A 17,207-nucleotide genomic window follows, 5' to 3' on the forward strand; every position below is an offset into this window, starting at 1 on the left:
AATGATGCTAACTTGACTAATCTGAAGAGAGTGTTGGATTACATGAGCAAATTAATCTCGTCTGCATTTTTACTTGTAAGTCTACAGCAGTTTGGTCAACTTAGATTGCTTTTAAGTGCGCTTTATTAACAAATTTGGGCTTTTTTTGTTGTTATAAGTTTTATTTATTTTGTCCACAGCATAGATTTGGCAGTGTACATCACCACACTCCATCATGTATGTCTAACATGTCCAGTTTTACCAAAGTTTTAGTAAGTTTAGTAAGCAGGCCTCTTTTCAGCTCTGTGATAGTCCATTTCCAGTTAATCTGAGGTTCCTCCTTAAGGGATAAAAACTGCATTGGAAAAGGCCAGATATGAAGATTTTAATCAGACAAGCACAGATGAAGCATTGTAATTTATTAACTAACTGCATGTGTTCAACAATCTTGTTAAAATGCTGTTTCCTCTGAGATTAAGAGCAGAAGAAAGAATTTTATAAGCTCTAAAGGTTAAGAACCTACTGCATCATATTTTCTCAAGTAAATACATGTAGCTACATTTACAACTAAGACTTGGCTATAGTAATATCTGGATCTTGTGATCAGTGGGGGTATTGTGCTTTGGTGTCATCCTCTCCGACAGTCAGCCTTTGTTTCTGACACAAAGAGAAAGTGTGGACAGTGCCAGTCTGTCCCCTCGCTCTGGAGGCTTCTGCAGAGTCATTCTACTGATACACACAACAATGGAGCTGATTTCATTTTAGTAGATGCTTTTCTCTAATACCTGACAATTACACAAAAGGGACTGTAATGGCATCGCATTCAAATACGTTAACTTTGACATGGAGTTGGCTACCTTTCTGCAGCTGTAACAGCCTCCACTCTTCTTGGACGGCTTCCACAAGATTTTGGAGTGTTTTTGTGGAAATTTGTGCCCAGTTTGTGTTGAGCATCTTCAACGTTAGGCATTGATGTTAGACAAGAAGGCCCGGCTCCTTGTCTCCGTTCCAGTTCATCCCAAAGGTGCTCGATGGGGTTGAGGTCAGGGCTCATCAAACCATGTCTTTATGTTAGCTTTGTGCACAGGGGGCACATTTATGTTGGAACAGAAAAGGGCCTTCCACAAACTGTTGCCTCAAAGTTGTAAGCATAGCATTGTCCAAAATGTCTTGGTATGCTGAAGCATTAAAGGGGACATATTTTACCCTTTTAAGACCAGTTTATATTGTTCTCAGAGGTCCCCAAAACATGACTGTGAAGTTTTTTGCTGAAAAAAAACTCCAGTATTGGATTTTTGCATGTGTAAAAATCCCTCTGTTTCAGCCCTTCTCAGAACGAGCCGTTTCTGTGTCTGTAAATGGTAATTAGCTGTCTGACTCTGCTCCTGACCACACCCCTCTCAGGAAATGGATGCAGGACTCCTGATGTTACAGACGCTTTCATCCAAAGTTCAAGACCTAACTAGGATTTGAACCATCAATCTCCCAGACCAAAGTCAGCAGGGTAACCCACTGAGCTATCCAGCATCTCAGCTGGCAGTTGAGAGGATCAGTAGAGGAGGGTGGACCTTTCCTCCAAGTGGGGGAGGGCCAACCAAACCTAGCTTACTCCCCATGTGTGGTCACTAGATGTAAAGGTGGAGAAAAAGAAGGGGAGAGGGAATGGATTTTTCTGGTACTTGAGGGGATTGTGGACAGGCCAGGGGCACATATTTTTGTTAGAAAAGCCTGAAAAAGTGATTTTTGCATAATATGTCCCCTTCAAAAATGTAGTGTACAATAAATCCTAAATGTTAAAGGTCACATATTTTACCCCTGTAAGACAAGTCAACACTGGTCTCAGAGGTTCAAAAACATGCCTGTGAAGTTTGTGGCTGAAAAACCCCTTCAGTATTGGACTTTTGCATGTCTAAAAAACCCTCTGTTTCAGTCCTGCTCAGAATGAGCTGTTTCTGTGTCTGTCTCTTTAAATGTTGCTGAGTGGTCTGATTCTGCCCCTGTCAGGAAATCGTTGGCTCTCCTGCAACTCCTCTCAGCGGAGGATCAGGAGTGGAGGGTGAGACTTTCATCCAAACAAGGAGGGCCAACCAAACCTGGGGAAGTGCTAACTCCCCACATGATATCATGAGGGGAAAATCTGAGAATGGAGAGAAGCCTGAAAAGTGTGTTTTGAATAATATGTGACCTTTAAAAGGTATTATTGCACTGGGATCAGGGCTTTGATCCCCACGTCCTGCAGCAACATGTCCTTGGGCAAGACACTGAACCCCAATTTGCTCTTATTGCTTCGCAACTGGCATTTGAATGCACATGAATGTGTATAAAAGGAATTGGTTCATACTAGACACTTTACACAGCAACCTCTACTAGTCCATGTATCATTACTGACATGTTTGGACGCTTAAAGCTTCCTGTATGGTAATGCATTTCTGACCACATCCTTGATGATGATGGTTAGAGTCAGCGGAGTGACCACAACTGCACTAAGATCACGTTTTCATTGTTATCACTGGATTTAATGGGCTGATAAGGGCAAACACAGACTACAGTCAATCATTTTAGTAAATGCTTGTCCAAATTAGTCCTGATAAAAGCCAGTGCTACTGTAATACTTGCAACAATTATGCTTACAAATTAGTAAAGAGACAAAAACTAAAACTACTTTGTGATTTGTTAAAACTGAAAGACTAACTCATTGCAATTGATGCTCTCTGTCTCATGGGCCTGCCTGAAAATACTCCGGTGAGTTGGCCAACAAGGGCTGCTGGCTCTGTTAGTGAGCTGCATCCCCCTAAACTGGAATTGATAGCTAATTAACAGCTATGTAAATGATCATAAACTCCATCCAGAACCGTCCCAGAGGTGCAGTAGCTCCATGCTATAGTGTATGTCTTCACGGCTTAAGACCGCAGATAATACCTGTTTAATCCAGTGATAAACGTGATCAAAATAGTGCTGGGATGCAGTTTTATCAAAAACATATAATGTCTCTTAAAGTTTAAAAAAAAAATAACCCTGCAACAGATCTGTGAAAGCTCAGTTTTTTTTTTTTTTGATCTCATAAGGAAAATCCCCTCCTGCTTGTTTCTAAAGCAGAAAACATGAAGAGAACCACCAGGTCTCAGAACACTGGAGCAGCCTGATGATCTGTTTTTTTTTAAATTTATTTACTGAAATAATAGTCTTAAAAATAAAATGTGAGATTGTATTTTATTGTTCGTAGGTAAAAGAGCCCTCCATTTACCCTCTCATTTGAAACAAACTACTACTTTCTTGCTGCAAATATTTTAACCACTAGATGGCAGTAGAGACAAAATTTCTCCTCATTTTTAACATTGTTAAATAAAGTAACTTGTGAAGGGCTGACTTTCATAAAGAAATCTTGTTGTATTTATATCAGTAACTGCATATCTGCTATTTATCTGTCTTTATAGTCTAGATAGTTAAGTCCTTTTTCTTTCCTGGATTTGTTTTACATAGATCACATAAACACCACCTACATCTCTCTGCAGGCTCTCTTTGATCTGTCTTATTACAGCCCGCTCCCACTCACACTCTGTGTTCCTGCTGCTCTCCTCCTCCTCCAGGTGTCTGCAGAATTACATCCCGGCCCACAGCCTCACACTGTCGTGCCCCGTGTGCCGCCAGACCTCCATCCTGCCGGAGAAAGGTGTGGCGGCGTTGCAGAATAACTTCTTCATCACCAACCTGATGGACGTGCTGCAGCGGGCTCCGGACAGCTGCAGCCAGGAGGCCGCCGCGCTCAACACCATCACCACTGTGGCTGCAGGACAGCTGCTGTCCTGTCCCAACCATGGAGGCAACGTAAGAGTCTGACTTTACCTATGATTACCTCCTCTTTATCTCTCACACAAACTATGTATTTGTCATAGAACTTAAAACCCTCCGTAAAAGCAGTGTAGCCTGTTTTAATAGTCACCTCTCTCACAGCTTCAGAGGAAACATCAGTGGATTTAATTCCCTGGGGAAAAAAAAATCTATCATTCTCTGAAGTCAGTTTGGCAGCGTCCTGTAGATATTTCTGACTGCAGGTCACCGTCCAGCGTTGCCATTAACAACACTGCACATGTGGCTAAAACATTTTGGACTAGACCTCAACCCTGTATTTAAGTCTAATGGGTAGTTTTGTTTTTCCTGCTGCTTAGGTCATGGAGTTTTACTGTCCACCCTGTGAGACAGCCATGTGTCAGGAGTGTACGAGCGGAGAACACGGAGAACACCCCACTGTGCCTCTCAAAGACGTTGTGGAACAACACAAGGCCTCGTTACAGGACCAGCTGGACGCCGTCAAGAAGAGGTACAACAGCACTTCAATCTTTGTATGCAAAGCAGCAGTTAGAATGGCATCACTAAAATAAACATAATCCTTCTTCAATTGCTTGCTATGCTATGAATATTGACTTTCTTAATGTAAACTTTGTGCTTGGTTCTCTTCCCTTTTTTCCTTCCAGGTTGCCAGAGATCGACTCAGCGCTGCAGACTCTGTCAGAAATCCTACAGCAGCTGACCAATCAGAAGAGCTCCATCGAGGACGACATCCACACAACTTTTGATGAGCTGCAGAAGACTCTGAACGTTCGCAAGAGTGTTTTACTCATGGAGCTGGAAGTCAACTATGGCCTCAAGCAGAAGGTAAGCTAACACCATTTGAAATAGGCCATGGCTGTTTCCTCTGATATTTCCATACTGCCCCAAGTCATTTGTTTATTTTTGAATTAGGTAAAAGCACTTTAAAGTGTTTGTTAACCTCTTAAAAGGGCCTTATTACTGAGGGGTTTTTGTTTGTTTTGATATAGCTGACACTAGGCTTGTAGTGGTTGACAGAGGTCACCGTTTGTTTCAGTTTGAAAATTGTGATAATTTCCCACAAAATTAATATGAACATAAAAACTAAATGTTAGTGGTCGTTGTTGTTAATTGTAGCCTTTTTACAACTGCCAGTGGGTTCAACTCACATCAACAAACTTAGTCATGGCAATTTATTGTTCACCATGCAACAGGAAGTAGTTTTATCAGAGACTTAAAACACTTGTAGAACCATAAATCTTTTAAAATGTGTCAAAACTGTGCTCTCAGGATATTATAAATGACATACAGAAACACTGTTCACCCAGCCAGCTTTATTGTTTTAAAATAACTTAAAATCCCTGCCCACTCAAAAAACAAAAACCAAAAAAATAAACACAATTTTTAGTCTCAGGAAGTTTGTACCCTGTATGTTTCACCTCCTGAGACCTGAGCTTTTGTTTGGAAAGAATTTTTAGTTTTTCCCAATTATTTGGAAAGAACTGAGTTTGAGTGTGGTCTGATAAGTTAAAACATCAGGCTGGAATTTCTTAGACAAAAATCCTTTCCAAATAAATTCCAATAAAAAGTAGCCTAAAATTGTTTTAAATAATCCTCATATCTTTCAGTGAAGCTTTATCACAGAGCTTTAACATTCCAATAAAAATCCCCCCCAAATCCCATGCAAATTCTTTAACAATGTCAAACAAATTCTCTAAATGTCAAAGAAAATCCACCCTAAAATTTCCTAGCAAATTAAAAAAATTAAAAATACATTCTCCAGGGGAGTGCAGATGGTCGAGTGGTTTAAGGCGCTACCCATGTACACGGGCAGCCCGGGTTCAAATCTGGCCTGTGGCCCTTTACCGCATGTCTCTCCCCACTCTCTTCCTTGTTTCCTAGTCTATCCACTGTCCTTACTCTATCAAACAAAGGCATTATGAACATCGGCACAGGAAGCCCATCATTTGGTATTTTAAATGTGACCCATTATTATCCAAACAAGCTGGTACAAATTGGACTAATATGGGTTAATACCATTTTTTTTTCTCTGAAGTAACTTTAAATTCTTAGTTTTCTGGCCATTTCACAGGCCCATGTACATGTAGGACCCCTTAGTTGCAGCCTTGACCACCCTGTAAATTTATCCACACCAGTGTATATGCAAATATCTTTGATAACACTTTATGTAGTGTCTAATACAGAGTTTAATGATAGGAGGTCACAAAAAAAGTGTCAGTTCCAAATGGGTTTGATTGGCTGTTATCAAAAGTGTTTGGAGTGGCAGTATCAAAGCAAACAACCAAGAAATACAACAACTAATATGAACAAATCACTGACCTAGTTGCAGTCACAGGCTGCTCATGAGGCTGTTTCTGCTGATCTATGTGTCAGAGGGCTCAGATGGTCTGATGGGTGATTACAGGCAGAAAGGGGCGGGGAGCTGGAGCACCACCCAAGTCCAAACAACCAATCGTACCGTCTGTGTCAGAGTGAGCCACCACCCCTCAGGGAGCAGCGTCACATGGGTCACTAATGATTCACAATTCAGTAGCTGGTGTACCATCCAAACACCGAATCCCTGAGGGAAAGTCAGAAATGTGACGTTTAGCTGTATTGTTGCTTGTAGCTAGATGGAGCTAGCGCTCTGAATGTACAGTTTGGATGATTTGGGTGTGTCATGTGCAGTGAGGGAACACAACACTGCTCAATGCAAACACACAAGGCTTTATTTACGCTGAAGCTTGAGCTCTATCTTTACAGTTTGTATAGTCAATCTTTGTTTTCAGACCTTCAGGGTTTGAGTTAGTATAACGTTAAAGATAGAGAGGAAATATTTGACTGCAGTTAGAAACAGATGGCTAGATGGCCTCTCTTGTTGAAGAAGAGGAGTGTGATGGTCAGCTTGCGGTGAGTCTACCCTGGTTCTTCTATCCTGGTGAAATAGCAAAAAGTTAAAGTACCTAAATAACAAAGAACTACTCCAAGATGTTCAAGCATATGGAAAGATTTTATGATCTAAATGTGACTTGTGTTAGCTCGTGTTTGTATACAGCACTGAGACTTCCTACTGCTGCAAACCACATGCAAACTAATGAATGACTCATGATGATATAACACTGGAATTTCTGCAGGACGTTTTGAATATTCGCAGACATGTACTGTTAAAAATGCTTAGTTATCTATGAGTTTATATGGTCATTTCAAACACAATTATTAAAGTTATTTTGTGAACAGAGTTTAGGTGCCCAATTAGCCAAATTTGAAGGAAAGTCTGGGTTTTACTCTTCTATTTGATTAGTCTCTCTTATAAAACAAGAGCACCTGTTCTCTAGAGATATGAAGTTGTATTTTCTCACGCTGGCTGCATGTTTACCCAACTGCTATTTTAAGTCACATTTACAAGCTTTGGGTCAGTGGAGTGTGGTTTTAAAGATATTTTCGTTTGCATTGACATGGGCATGTTAAGCTTGTGTTCGCAATCATCACAGTGGTTATAATATGACTCTGGAAATCTCACCATCGTTAGAGACTTTCACTAACTGTAACTGCATAGCCAGATCTCCTTTAAACAGGCCTCTAATGTAAGCAGCATATTATAGGTCAAATGTTTTCATAACACACTTAATGAGCTTATATCACATCCCTCCAGTGACTGCCCAGTCATGGTTGATGCTCTATTTTTACACAAAAACTCCCACTCTCTCTTCAACACAACAGTGAAGCTTGTTGGGATAAATGTGTGGGTGCTCAAAGTGGAAGGACAGCGTCTATCAGCTGTTCCCAGACCCACGCAGACCATGCTGTGTGGTTCTGAGATAATACGGAAGTTACAAGCAGCTTTGCTCATATAAAGGCTGAGCAATTATTCAGAAATTCCTCATCATCCTGATCAGCAAGGGGTCAGTACCTGCTTCTGCTGGAGTCGCTTTTTCCTCAGTGTCACGTCTTTATCACTTTATCAGTTCGGTATTATTTTCCCATAAAGTTATGGTTAGATTGTCATTTCACATGTGTACTTTTTTAAAATTTCCCATACTTTGTCAAATCTCTGTCCAATTATGTTTATAGTCTATAAACATAGTCTACCACCAGTTGAGAACCCCTGTAGGGTTCTCAACTGGTGGTTCAGGATACAAAAGTAGGTCTAATCAATCTTGGAGGTGTGCCTGCAAAGAAAAAGCAGCAAAAAGTGTATGATGTACAGAAGCCCTAAGGGGACATACATCAAAACTTTTCATTCTACGTAGTTTTCCAATTATAACAAGTACAGTTCAGTCATTTTCTAAACATTTTACCTTATGTGTCTTATTTTCTTGGAATAACAAAGCTGGTTTCCCTAAGGTAGAGTTAATTCCTAGAAATATTCCCATGCTATCTTGGGAAAGCGCAAGAATAAAAGGTATGCATGCCCTTCTGTAACTACACACGTGGACAAAATTGTTGGTACCCCTCTGTTAATGAAAGAAAAACCCACAACTTTCTCACTCAGTATATGTACATTTTACCTGCTGGATGGCAGCCTGGGTGTTACGAAGATGCTTCCAAACTATATTTATGCAGTCAAATGAAGCTTTACGGTAGCTATATTGAAAGTTTAACCATGCTAGGCAGCTGCCTGGAGCCTCCTGCTCCAAGGAGCCTCAATATAGTCATAAAAGTGGTGCATGAAGTAATGAGGTATATGTCTACAATTACTTGCCATGAGTGAATAGAAAGTGTCTAAATAGATTTTGATTATTCAGAAAGGTCCCTTGGAGGACCCAAGGCCCCATCAGCAAGGTCCAACCCCTCAGTGTCTTCAAATCAAGCAAATTAAAGTAAGGTAGCTTTTGTAGACATATCAAAATAAAGAACTGGTGATTTACTGTATGATAAAATGGCATGCAGTTAATAAAAATGTGTGATTCGTGGCAGTAGAACAGATGTTGCACCAATAGCGATCATGTGTTTTTGTTTCAGCAAGTTCCATCTGGCTTAGAGAAATGTTGAAATGTTATAATATGGTGAGTTTGAGATATGATGCACTTCTAAAAGATTATGAGCAAGTGCTAATGGGTGTTTGGGTATCTATCTAATTTAGGTCCGTCCAGTTGCTCTGTCTTTGTTACCTGATATTTTTGCTTTTATTCAAATGGTTACGTTTTTTTTTTTTTTTTTGGGCTTCATTTTTAAATCCAAGAGACTTTGTGCACTTTTCCTTTACTACCCATTGTGGTAAGCTTTAAAACTAGTGGTACCACTGTAAAGTAACTCTGCTGCCCCCTGGTGTTTGCATTTGTAGGTGCTCCAGGCCCAGCTGGACAGCCTGCTGCAGGGTCAGGACGGCATCAACAGCAGCTGTAACTTCACGGAGCAGGCGCTGAGCCACGGCACCGAGGCAGAGGTGCTGCTGGTGAAGAAACAGATGAGTGAGCGTCTCATAGAGCTCGCCAGCCAGGAGCTTCCTCTACAGCCCGGGGAGAACGACCAGCTGGACTTTATCGTGGAGACAGAGGGACTCAAGAAGTCCATCCACAACCTGGGCACTATTGTGACGACCAACGCTGTGGCCTCTGAGACTGTAGCTACAGGTGAAGGGCTGAGGCACTGTTTGGTCGGAGTACCCACCTCTATCACCATCACCACTAAGGACAAAGACAGAGAGCTGTGCAAGATGGGAAATGCAGTCATCAGGGCTGAAATGTCCTCATCTGATGGCAGCAAAGGTGAAGGAGAGATCCTGGACAACAAGAACGGCACTTATGAGTATCTGTTCACGGCTCCTAAAGAGGGGACTTTTAACTTATCTCTGTGGTTGTATGACCAACACATCAAAGGAAGCCCCTTTAAGATAAAAGCTACAAAGTCTATAGACATATCGCCAACCTGTGACGGCATGAAGAAGAGGCTGAAGTCTCCAGGAAGCGGTCACATCAAGCAGAAGGCCATAAAGAGACCGGCCAGCATGTACAGCACGGGGAGGAGGAAAGAGAACCCCATAGAGGACGACCTTATTTTCAGAATCGGTGAGAAAACAGACGTTGTGCAAGCAGGAAGGGAGGATAGAAATCATTTAAGCCAGAGTTAGGGAAAGTGAGCTCAAAAAAGTTAAAACAACTCGAGTTCTAAACACCTATCTCTATTTGGTCAACATTTATAAGGCTTTTTGGCATTTTTGTCTGTATATTTTTTTAAACATCTATCTTTCCAGGGCAGTTCGTTTATTGGTTTTGGCGATAAACATAATACCAACGTTGCTTTTTATATATTTGCGCATCCATTTAGTGAGAAAAATCAGTCTGCATCTTTGCTGTTGATATTGTAGTTGCATTGTTGAAATGAATAACAGCGGATCATCTTCCACCCTTATAATCTGCACTCCCACAGTTTGCTTTTTATTTGGTTTTAATGTGCTAAATATCTCAGTTGCCTTTTCTGTGACCACAGTCACTTGATCTTCCTGTCAAAAAACTATTATGGTTTGGTCATTAAACATGGCTGCTTAGTCTCAATGTGAGGCCAGCATTTACATCGCCAGAGATGCTGTCATTGGCTAACACCTTTGTGCAAATTAAACACAGTGAGTACGGAGCATCATCTGGACCAATCAAGAAAAATCCAAACTCAAACAGTCGTGGTTGTACTTCCTCTCTTTACTGTTCACTCCAGATTCTTTCTCCTTTCTCTGTGGTTACTTAAATTTCAATTTCACCACCAAAATTGCAGAAATTATCTAAGAAATTACCTTTTTCTGATAAATGTTTACTCACACTGCACCTCTCCTAAACTCCTCTAGCAGCGGAGGCCTGTCTCACACTTTGAAAACCACTTTTTAATATTTTTGTATCAATTAGAAATCAGATTTATTTCCTTTAGATTCCTAAAATAATGCTTACTTTAAAATTCAATACATTTCACATTCTGACATTTTTAAGTTAAAGTAAGTCTACTTTTATTTAGTTATAATTGATGACGGTACTATGATAGTCTCTATTGTAGAGTGACTTTCCAAAAAAAATGACCTAATTCCAATCATTTTGACTCTTGTTACAAATTCAATATGAATTGTTGTTACAATGTTACGATGTCATTTAGCAGACGCTTCTGTCCAAAGTACATTTGAGAGTAAGTAAAACACAAGCAAAGATCTAGACAAGAAGAAACAACATCAGTAAGTGCCACTAAGTGCTTCAAGTCCATTTGGATGTAGGTGCTGCCATGCAGTGTTAAAGGCAATGCACGTGGTGAATAAAAGCTTTTTTATTTTTGTATTTTTTTAATTTTTATTTTGAATAAACATCAGCAATGAAACAACCAATAATCAATTTGAGACCTCTCATCATCAACATCAATTAAATTGTGTTCACAAACAAATAATGGTAAATGTGTGACATTCAAGAGAATGATCATTTTAATGCCATTCTAGATTTTTGTTAAAAAACAGAGAAAAACAGGGAAAATAGGATGTTTTTGTAAACTTTTCTCAAAAATATTGACATTTTAACATTTGCATGATGTGTAGAGCATAACATCGCTGCAGCAAAAAAATCATTTAACTGGCATTTTGACACATTTTAGGTTAAAGAAAAATCTAAAAGTTGCATATTGCAGTTTAATTTCTATTGAGTGCCCTGCTTTAGTAAACTGTCAGTTTTCAAATCGTAACATCCTGGTAGAGGGATCATTCATCTGTTGAGTCTCAGAGCAGTTCAGTGTTACAGTGTAGCTCCATTCTGTGTAACTCAGTTCAGTTCTATGGTCACAAAAAAGACAGCAGTGATATTGTGATTTACTTATAAGAAATGGAGTTGCAGGAAAAACAACACAGCATTTGTACAAAGTTAACATGCAGGCTTCTGGCTTTCCCTAGTGGAATGGAAAAAAAACAAATTTTAAAGTGTTTTTTGAATCTAGGATTGATTTTTCAGGTTAGCTGCATTTCAAACATCTTGTCTTAAACATCACAGCATCACACAGATTTGTGGCTCAAGTTTAAATGTCTGATCTATGATAGACTGTCAACTGCTCTTGTATTCAGCTATCTGTTTATAGGGATCAGTTCACCATTGTTGGATTACTGCTGATGGGGACTGGTGTATAATTAGTGTAGATAACAGTACGCCTACTTTTTGCTAACCACACTGAGTATTTCTGCAGTATAAACAAAAGCTTGCAAGAGAAACCAGAACACTTCCCATGTTAAAACTCAGACATCTGTGTGGAGATTCTTCATTCCTATGTAGACTCTGCAAATAGAGATTAAATAGACATCAAAAGGACAATACAACAAAAAACTAACTAAGGCTCACTAATAAAGATGTCTGAAGAGGAGATTTAAAGTAGATTAGAGGATTAGATTATGGATTTAACCATGAGACTCAAAAGATTCAAATTAATCAAAAGATTTATTTTGTTTTTACTTTTTTTTAATCATTAAGAAAAATAGTTTTATATTAATTTCAGCTCTCTAGGCAGTAGTAGAGTTATTTCTGTCAAGAACACACTCTTAGTCTGTAAGCAGAAGCTGTTGATTTCAACCATTAAAAACACTTTTTCCTGATTTTAAAATGTTTTTAAACATAGAATCCAACGTGTTGTGCAGAACTGTGCAATTATACATTTTACAGTGCAATACTGATTTGAAGGATGTCTCTTCAAATGTTTTTCAGGCACCAAAGGTCGAAACAAAGGGGAGTTCACAAACCTGCAGGGAGTGGCGGCCTCCTCTCTAGGAAAGGTGCTGATAGCAGACAGCAACAACCAGTGTGTCCAGGTAAAAATGACTTCCTGTGCGCTCACAGCACAGAAATATTCGAGGTCAATGACCTCTTTAGTAAGTCATTGGTCCAGCACCAAGACATTACAGCTCAGTTAACTCTAGCAGTTTCCTCTGCATCATTTTAACAAAGTGGTTTCTATTATGTATTTCTTGCTGCAGATTTTTACAAATGATGGTTTGTTCAAAAGCCGGTTTGGGGTCCGCGGAAGGACACCTGGTCAACTGCAGCGGCCAACAGGTGTGGCTGTCCATCCGAACGGTGACATCATCATCGCTGACTATGACAACAAATGGGTTAGCATCTTTTCAAGTGAAGGGAAGTTTAAGGTGAGTCAGACTCTGGTCTGTTTTAAAGAAGCTGAAGGGTGAAAATGTTTAACATGTATGCTTGAAAAATACTGAAACAACCAATTAATCATCATAATGGCTGGCTTTTATTTATTTCAACTGACTTGTTATGCTGAATCTTCATTATAAAAGAAACTTGATGTTATAAAGTACAATTAGCCGTTTTTCCTTTAGCTAATACAACAGAAATCACCATTATTTTACTGACAAGTAAACCAATTATTTGCATTTACTTTATTTGAGCCACACATGTGTCAAAAATCTGATATTATCTAAAAAATACTAAAACAGTTGCTCTATCTTGTATTTGAATGTACAATAATGATATAATGTGTTATGTCTCCCTCAGAATAAGATCGGCTCAGGGAAGCTGATGGGTCCTAAAGGCGTGTCGGTGGACAAAAACGGACACATCATCGTGGTCGACAACAAGGCATGCTGCGTCTTCATCTTTCAAATCAACGGCAAGCTGGTCACCAAGTTTGGTAACCGCGGCAACGGGGACAGGCAGTTTGCAGGTACACTCAATGGTAATATGTGCACTGCCCCCTACAGTCGCCCTCTCTCTCTACAACCAGAGCACACCTGCATGTGGAATGAGGACAAATGCAAAACCAGGAACCATAAAGATCCTATAATCCTTTAAATAGTTATAATAAAGTGACACTTTAAAACATTTAGTTCTTATTTAATCTCCCATGGATTAAATGGTCACTGCGGTGGGTATTAGCTTGACTATAAACAGCATGTTGACAGCAAGACTATTGAAAGCATGTAGTACCACATTTTTAGGTACAGATAATTATCATCATCTTTTTTGTTTTTCTGTCTTTATATGCAATGTATGTGTATTATCTTGCATGCCCTTCAAAAACACCCCTCATTAAAGGTCACATATTATGCAAAAAAAAACTTTTTCAGGCTTTTCTAAAAAAAAATATGTGCCCCTGGCCTGTCCACACTTCCCACCAAGAATCAGAAAAATCAATTTCCTCTTCCCCTCTCGTTCTCCACCTTTCAGTCCTTATGCTGAAACAAGCTGTCCTCAGACTTTCCCCTGATGATGTCATGTGGGGAGTTAGCCCCACCCCCAGCTTTGGTAGGCCCTCCCTGCTTGGAAGAAAGTTCCGCCACCTTCTCCTGATCCTCCTCTCAAGATCAGGAGAGCCACATACATTTCCTGAGAGGTGGGAGTCAGACAGCTCAGTAACATTTAAAGCCACAGACACAGAAACAGCTCGTTCTGAGCAGGACTGAAACTGAGGGTTTTTTATACATGCATAAATCCAATACTGGAGTGTTTTTTCAGCAACAAACTTCACAGACATGTTTTGGGGACCTCTGAGAGCAATATAAACTTGTCTTAAAGGGGTATAATATGTGACCTTTAAGTTACTGTTTTCACATGAACTGCAGTAGTACATATCTGAGTCTTTGTTGTCACTTTTCTCTTTCAGGTCCTCACTTTGCTGCTGTCAACAACAACAATGAAATCATTGTGACGGATTTCCACAACCACTCAGTCAAAGTAAGTGAAGTATTAAAGAGATGGAGGTGTACTAAACCAGAACAGAGTTTAAAACATTAAAAATTAGGTTCAGCTCAGTTCATTGATCCAGGTGTCTGATAAGCAGCTTATAATTAACTAAACCATGTTCTAACTGATGGATTCCCTTAATGTTCAGTGTTTTCATATTTAAAATGATTGTCTAACTTTGTTTGACCCTTTGTAAACTTTCAAATCTCAGGTGTTCAACACAGAGGGAGAGTTCCTGCTGAAGTTTGGATCTAATGGTGAGGGTAACGGTCAGTTCAACGCCCCCACAGGAGTGGCAGTGGATGTGAATGGAAACATTATAGTGGCAGACTGGGGCAACAGTAGGATACAGGTCAGTGCAACAGGTCCAGGTGATAATAGTTTGGTGTTTTTCATTAGTTTTTATTTTTATTTCGTGCTAACCTTTTGTTTTACATTTCAGTTTAGTCTTAATAAGTCCCTCCTGCTGGGTTGCTAGTTTCCTTTAGTTTATATTTTGCAAAAATGCTTTGTTTTAGTTTAGTTTTTATTAGTTTTAGTGTTAGTTTGAGTGTTTTTGGCAATATCGGATACCTGTCAGGGGCGAGACCCAAAAAGGCTCACCACTTTTCATTTCATTTATTCAGTTTTGATGTTTGTATACAACTAGAGACCAAAAATTACCATTGTGTGAAGTCTTCTCAAATCAAATCAGGGGAGATTTTGTCTTTCATTTTATTTTTTTAGTTAATTTTCTAAGCACAGAATTTAGTTTTTATTTAGTTTTCATTTTTTTAAAGCTTAGTTTTTAGTTTCAGTTAACTTAAATGATTTTAACATTTTAGTTTTAGTTATTTAGTTAGTTTTAGTTAACTATAATAACCTTGCAACAGGTCTCACTTAATTTTTTTGTGTTTAATCATTCATGATCTCAATAACTGTGGTGTGGGAGATGAAGCATCTCCTGTTTTTTTTTTTCTAAACACAAAACTAAACCCCACCTTTGTGTTTCTCTCTCTCAGGTGTTTGATGGCAGTGGCTCGTTCCTGTCCTACATCAACACCTCAGCAGACCCACTGTACGGCCCTCAGGGTCTGGCTCTCACCTCTGACGGACACGTTGTGGTTGCAGATTCTGGCAACCACTGCTTCAAAGTCTACCGCTACCTTCAGTAGCCCCCCCCTCGCTCTGTGTACAGTGTATATATTTACTCACATGGACCCATTTGTGTCGGGCGACCGGCAGATTTGCACTCACCTGTTCTTCCTTGTTGTCGTTGTGCCATCTGTTTGACTCTTTCTCCACGTGTGTGTGTCCGTGGCATCACCTCTGACCAAACAAAGACAGAGGGGATTATTTGTGGTTTGAAATAAACACGAGGATCTCCAATGTTCACAGGTGGCTGATGCTGATTGGTGCTTTGAGGAGACACTCATTACCTTCTTCAGGTCCCATCTTAACTTCACAGTTTTTAAAATCAAACTTTAAGAATTGTAAATATGTTTGACTTTTGATGTGTTGTGAGATTGTGGTAAAACTGGAAAATGAGGCTGTTGCACTGGTTCATGATTATAGGTACTGGTTAGACACAGTGCTATCAGAGACTGCTATTCAAATAAGCAAGGACCTTAGTTACATGAATGATAAAGGAAATCAATTTGTAGTTCCACTAACTGTAGCTTCCTGCTCTGAAGAGTCCTCACATTTTGCCTGTTCACTATGAAATAAAAACACTGTAGGTAGCAGGGTATTTTAAAGCATGATAATGCATCTCTGTGCATGCTATTCTTACTAATAAACACCAGTAAAAAGATAGAGTGCACTGTATAGAAACCAACTTTAGGCTGATAAGTAACAACAGCACCAAAATGACATTCAATTGAAGCACTATTTCAATGACACTTCAACCTATATATAAAAATAACCACTGGATGTTGTATGTCATCACTCAGAAATAACACATAAGCAGTTATTTTAGTAAGCTGATAACTTAATTTTGATACAAAGAACACATAAAATGACTGGTTGTGTTTGTTGTGATCGATTAAGGTACCAAACTGAAGCAATTTGATATGGTGACTTACAATCTGGAGTGTGTTTGTGTACTGTATGTATGTATGCAAGTGGGTGTAATGTGTATGAAGCCTCTTGACGTTTGGATTTACAACCTGCTGTGATTTCTGTACAAACATCCGAGAGCTGACATCAGGCTCAGGCTGCAGAACTGTCCTCACCTTCACGCATTCCCATGAGCTCTTATGCCTTTCATGAAAACATCTGTAGTAATTAAGAGAGAAATGTGTCTACCTTAGAATACAAAATGCAATTGTAGTTCAGTAGTTAAACTATGTGATTTAAAAATGCACTGTAGAGAGCCTTTGTCCAAACATGTTTGTCTTCAAGCACATGCTTTTCATCACTTTTTATCCAGAATTTGGTCATTTACATTTTCTACACAGTTCTGTTAAATTATTGTTTTTTCATCATCTTGTTTATATTTGTCATGCCAAATGGAATTAAAGTGCCCATAGAAAAGAAAAGCTTGTGTTTGCATTTGATTTTTTTCTTTGCCAACTGTGTGTTTGTACTGTTTCTGTACTGTACTGTTTCTGCGTTCAAATACTTTTATCCACATAGTGAAGCAAGAGAATGATCCCTCATTTCAGAGCACTGATACCCAAAGCACTATGGGTATCAGAAATAACTTCTCAGTAGTCAGAACTTTGAGTAACTCTATATTACTTCAGTTTCCCTTTAACATGAGTACAATAGTACTTGTCTTTTTTACTACATATA

At 39.3% G+C, this 17,207-nt stretch overlaps 1 protein-coding gene across 4 annotated transcripts in view; it reads left to right on the forward strand.

Moving 5' to 3' along the window:
• The window catches only part of trim2a (tripartite motif containing 2a), a 54,177-nt gene extending 37,591 nt beyond the window's left edge, over nt 1-16,586 (forward strand). For all 4 annotated transcript variants that reach the window (XM_041785325.1, XM_041785322.1, XM_041785324.1 and 1 more), the window contains exons 3-12: nt 3,567-3,804; nt 4,146-4,297; nt 4,452-4,632; nt 9,071-9,794; nt 12,438-12,541; nt 12,707-12,874; nt 13,245-13,413; nt 14,353-14,423; nt 14,644-14,784; nt 15,434-16,586. In XM_041785325.1, coding sequence (XP_041641259.1) covers nt 3,567-3,804; nt 4,146-4,297; nt 4,452-4,632; nt 9,071-9,794; nt 12,438-12,541; nt 12,707-12,874; nt 13,245-13,413; nt 14,353-14,423; nt 14,644-14,784; nt 15,434-15,586 — 2,101 coding nt within the window. In that variant the 3' untranslated portion in view covers nt 15,587-16,586. The remainder of the gene's footprint in view (nt 1-3,566; nt 3,805-4,145; nt 4,298-4,451; nt 4,633-9,070; nt 9,795-12,437; nt 12,542-12,706; nt 12,875-13,244; nt 13,414-14,352; nt 14,424-14,643; nt 14,785-15,433) is intronic.
• The last annotated feature ends 621 nt before the right edge of the window (nt 16,587-17,207 follow it).

Source organism: Cheilinus undulatus, linkage group 4 (genome assembly GCF_018320785.1).
Source record: "Cheilinus undulatus linkage group 4, ASM1832078v1, whole genome shotgun sequence".
In the NCBI taxonomy this organism is placed as follows: domain Eukaryota; kingdom Metazoa; phylum Chordata; class Actinopteri; order Labriformes; family Labridae; genus Cheilinus; species Cheilinus undulatus.